We start from the raw sequence: 4,750 nt of genomic DNA, 5'->3' as shown, positions 1-4,750 counted from the left end.
CGTAGCCTGTGAATGCAGGTTATATCTTTTTATCAAGATCCTAACTCTTTAATGATTCTATTTCTATTATAGTTGATTTCCTTTTAATGTTATAGAAGCCCTTTTTAATGTTATTTTCTTAAGCACTAACAAGAGGCATATGACACTAAAGATTCATGAATGGTAGTGGATTTTTTTTTTTTTACCAGTAAACATTTATTTCTCTATCTCTGAACTTTCAATGGAAAAGTAAACAGATTTTGCCCATAAAAATCTAGTATTTTGGAGCCAAATATTTTGAGGTTTCTTCTGTTGCCACTAAATAACTTTTCATTACAAAAGTTGATTCAAAAGATATCTTACATTAGTGGCAAAGAGTCAAATAAAGTAACAGTTTGTTTTGCTGTACTAGATGGTTAAAACGCTAACAACGTGTTAATAGAAACAATGGAACTAGTTCCCGAGGCATTTAAGAAATGCGAACTTTCTATTTTTAAATTTCAGTTGAAATGCAAAATACTATTGCTTTCTTAATAAACAACAAGAAAAAATAATTAGTTACTAGAACTTCACACATAATCTTGGTTATTCATATTTGCTTTACAGGGTATCTTTGATAAAAGTTGAGTTAATTTACATGTATCCATATGGTGCCAGCAAGCAGTTCATACCATTTTACCTGAATGTGGTAATTACTGTGTCAGGCAATCAATTTTAATAGCAATGATATTGCAGTGTGAAGAGTTCATCTAGAGCTTAAAACCATCACCAGTACCGCTTTTGTGAAGGATAATTGAGATTTTGTGTGAAACACTGAATGAATTACCTCTTGAAAATGTAAAGAATAATGAAGATAAAGCACTATTGTTTAATAGTTAGCCCATACTAAGCAAATTTTTTCAAATGAAATTGAATAGGAGTTTTAAGCCTCAAAATTGTTCAGACAGCTTTGAGTGAACCTGAAAGTTGAACTGTGTGTCCTCATAAAGATGAAAAGCTTTTTTACTCTTTCTGGAAAGTTTAGTATCCTCAATCCTTTTCCCAGTTAAGTATTGGATTGTTAAAAACAGAGGTTAATCACTAAATATTGTATGCTAGTGAAAATAAATACAAAAAGATTTTTGGGGGCTCTTCTAGTCACTAGCAGGAGTGATTTGCCACACTTATGTAGTAAATGAATGCACTATAAAATTTTTGTATTTCAGAGATTCATCAGAAGTAGTCATGCATTCAGCTGATGCATTTGCACCTGTGGCTTACCTACGCTTTTTAGAATTGCACTTGGAGGACAAGGCAAGTAAACCTAAGATTCACAGTAATAAGAGACAACTGAGATATGTGCATTGGCTCTGTATATATAATACTGTTATACCAGACAAAAGGGTAAAAACATGACTTATCATTAGTGATTTTTTTCAGATCCTCAGTCAATAACTAAGAATTTTGCAAACGTTTATAGGTTTAAGAGCTCTATTTGAATCAAAAGATATTATATTTCTCAAGCATTTGTAGTTCAGGTGAATAGGGAATCATATATGTATTAATTAAGGAGACTACAAGACAATATATAACCAAACATTAAATTATCTAGTAAAAGAAGAATTAGGTAATTGTGCATAATTATTGGGGGGAAGGTTTGATGATGAATTGGATTTTTATTATGCAAAGTTTAAGAAGGAGACACAAAAGTTTTTCCAAAAAATATCCAAGGGAACAGAAGGCAAATAAGAGATGGAAAGTGAGGCGAAAGTGTGATAGTTTTATTTTAAATATATTGATTGTCAAGATACAGCATAATGTCAGTTTAAAGATATATTGTAGACTAAATAAAGATCTAGATTAGACCCTTTAATTAAAAGTTCTGCTCTTTGAGATGTAAAGGATTCAAAAAGTCTTCTGCATCTTCAGCCTTCTATTACCAAGTCTTGAGGCACACCCCCAGTTGTATATATCATAGGGAATCTGAAGAATCAAAAGTGTTAATAAAGATTGGTGGCAAAGGAAAGAAAAAAATGATAACTCCAGAAATGTCAGCATGAGTTTCCAAAAGAAATGAAAAGTTATTGGTGTCATTTCTCCAGAAAAAAATAGGACAGACAAGATTGAAAATAGATAATTGAATTGGGCTAGCTAGAAGATTGGTGACCTTTTACCAAAAAGCTGGTAACCCTTAAGAGAATAAACCTATACTATCCAAACAACCTTCAGATCCACTGAAAGGAACCCATTCTAGATTTCTTCTACTTTTTTGCCATGAGCACACACAAAATCAAAGCCACTGAATTCTTGTTTAAATATGTTGGCCATTATATGTTTAGATGTACCTAAATAGCTCATTATTCACCTTGTTTTTATATGTCATTGATCTTCACAGTCCCATTTTTTTCTCTTGCAGAAAAGAATGTTATTTCTTTAAGGTAGGATATTCTCTGACATTAAATGAATATGGTGCATTTCCTTCTTTTTTTTTCAGGTGTCCCCAGTGCCTGACAACTACAGAACATCTAATTACATACATAATTCTTAAAAAGCGTTTCTGAACATTGTTTACTAATCTGCCATTTTTATATTTAAAAAATTATATATCATTTTCTTAATTATTATGTCCAGCTTTTTCTCATTACATTTTTTGATTCTTAGATATACATATATATATATATATATATATATTGCTTTATCAGAAAAAGTTAATAGAACTATTGATTAATTGGAGAAATGTGAATACCTTGTTCATTAATATTGTCAATTTACTCAGGATTCACTCTTTCTCTGACTTTTGTTAATACATCTTATGTATGACCTCTGTGATATGTGCCTTTTTTTCCCTTGGCTTTATCTGCATCCCTAATTTTTGTAACATTTCTTTGCTTTAATTACACTGGTTTTTTTTTCATCTTTTTCTCTTTCCTGCTCTCATCTCTGCCAATAACATCATGGTGCAGAGGCATTTGACAATGAGGATGAAAAGGCACTCATTATATTTAGCCAGTCAAGTTTATTCTACTGGGTGTCACCAAAGTGCTGTATCACTTTTGTTTTCAGGATATTCATTCAAAACAATAAAATAGACGGTTATTTAGAGCAGTTTCAGCATCACAGCAAAATTGAGCAGAACATGCAGAGAATTCCCATACACCCTTTTCCCCTACACATGCAGTCTCCCCGTAATCACCATCCCCCACCAGAGTGGTACATTTGTTACAATCCATGACCCTATATTGACCCATCATAATCACCCAAAGTTCATAGTTTACATTACGATTCACTCTTGGTGTTTTCTGTACATTGGGCAAATGCATAATGACATGTACCGATCATTATGGTATTATACAGAATATCTTCACTGCCCTAAAAATCTTCCATGCTCCACTTATTCATTGCTTACCCACCCCCAACCCCAACCACTGGCAACCACTGATTTTTTTACTGCCTCCGTACTTTTGCCTTTTCTAGTATGTCATATAGGTGGGATAATACCATATGTTGCCATTTTAGATTGGCTTCTTTCACTTAGTAATGTGAGTTTAAGGTTTTTCCATGTCTTCTCATGAGTTTTTAGGTGCTGAATAATATTACATTGCCTGGATGTGACACAGTTTATGTATCCATTCACCTACTAAAAGACATCTTGGTTGCTTCTAAGTTTTTGCAATTATGAATAAAGCTGCTATAAAACATACATGTGTAAGTTTTTGTGTGGATGTAAGTTTTTAACTTTTTGGGATAAATACTAAGAAGCAAAATTGCTGGATTTTATGGTAAGAATGTGTTTAAGTTTACAAGAAACCACCATCTTCCAAAATTGCTATACCATTTTGCAGTCCCACAGAAATGAATGAGAATTTCTGTTGCTCCACATCCTTGTCAGCATTTAGTTTTATCAGTGTTTTGTTTCACCATTCTAATAGACATGCAATGGTATCTCTTTATTGTTTTAATTTACATTTCCCTTGTGACATATGTGGAGCATCTTTTCATATGCTTATTTGCCATTTCTATATCTTCTCTGATGAGATCACTTGCCAAATTTTTAATCAATCTCTGTTTTTTTAACTTTTTAATCAATCTCTGTTTTTTTAACTTTTTAATCAATCTCTGTTTTTTTAACTTTTTAATCAATCTCTGTTTTTTTAACTTTTTTTATTGTGTTTAAGAGTTTATTGTGTTTAAGAGTTCTTTTATTGTGTTTAAGAGTTCTTATTTCAGAAAATAGTTTTGTATTAGCTGTGTCTTTTGCATATATTTTCTGCCAGTCTGTGGCTTGTCTTCTCATTCTTTTGGCAGTGTCTTTCACAGAGAAGTTTTTAATTTTAATGAAGTCTAGTTTATCAGTTATTTCTCTCATGGATCATGGCTTTGGTGTTGTATCTAAACTATCATTGCCAAACCAAGGTCATTTAGATTTTCTCCTATGGTATCACCTAAATATTTTATAGTTTTACATTTACATTTGTGTCTATGATCCATTTTGAGTCCATTTTTGTAAAGGGGCATAAGGTCTGTATCCAGATTCTTTTTTTAAATATGTGGATATCTAGTGGTTCTAGCATCATTTATTGAAAAAAACTCTTTTTTTTTTATTATATTGCCTTACCCCTTTATCAAAGATTGGGTGACTGTGTTTGTGTGGACCAATTTCAGGGTTCTTATTATGTTCCATTGATCTATTATTTGTCTATCTTTTCACCAATATGTCTTAAAGTCAGGTAATGTTACTCTTCCAACTTTGTTCTTCTGTGATTTTGATTGGGATCATATTGAATGTATAGAT

At 31.9% G+C, this 4,750-nt stretch overlaps 1 protein-coding gene across 1 annotated transcript in view; it reads left to right on the top strand.

Moving 5' to 3' along the window:
- The window catches only part of DPH6 (diphthamine biosynthesis 6), a 140,150-nt gene extending 136,492 nt beyond the window's left edge, over positions 1–3,658 (top strand). Inside the window, exon 9 of the mRNA XM_011354876.2 lies at positions 2,453–3,658. Coding sequence (XP_011353178.1) covers positions 2,453–2,506 — 54 coding nt within the window. The 3' untranslated portion in view covers positions 2,507–3,658. The remainder of the gene's footprint in view (positions 1–2,452) is intronic.
- The last annotated feature ends 1,092 nt before the right edge of the window (positions 3,659–4,750 follow it).

Source organism: Pteropus vampyrus, unplaced genomic scaffold, assembly GCF_000151845.1.
Source record: "Pteropus vampyrus isolate Shadow unplaced genomic scaffold, Pvam_2.0 Scaffold19, whole genome shotgun sequence".
NCBI lineage: Eukaryota > Metazoa > Chordata > Mammalia > Chiroptera > Pteropodidae > Pteropus > Pteropus vampyrus.
This window is presented reverse-complemented; position numbering and strand designations above follow the sequence as displayed.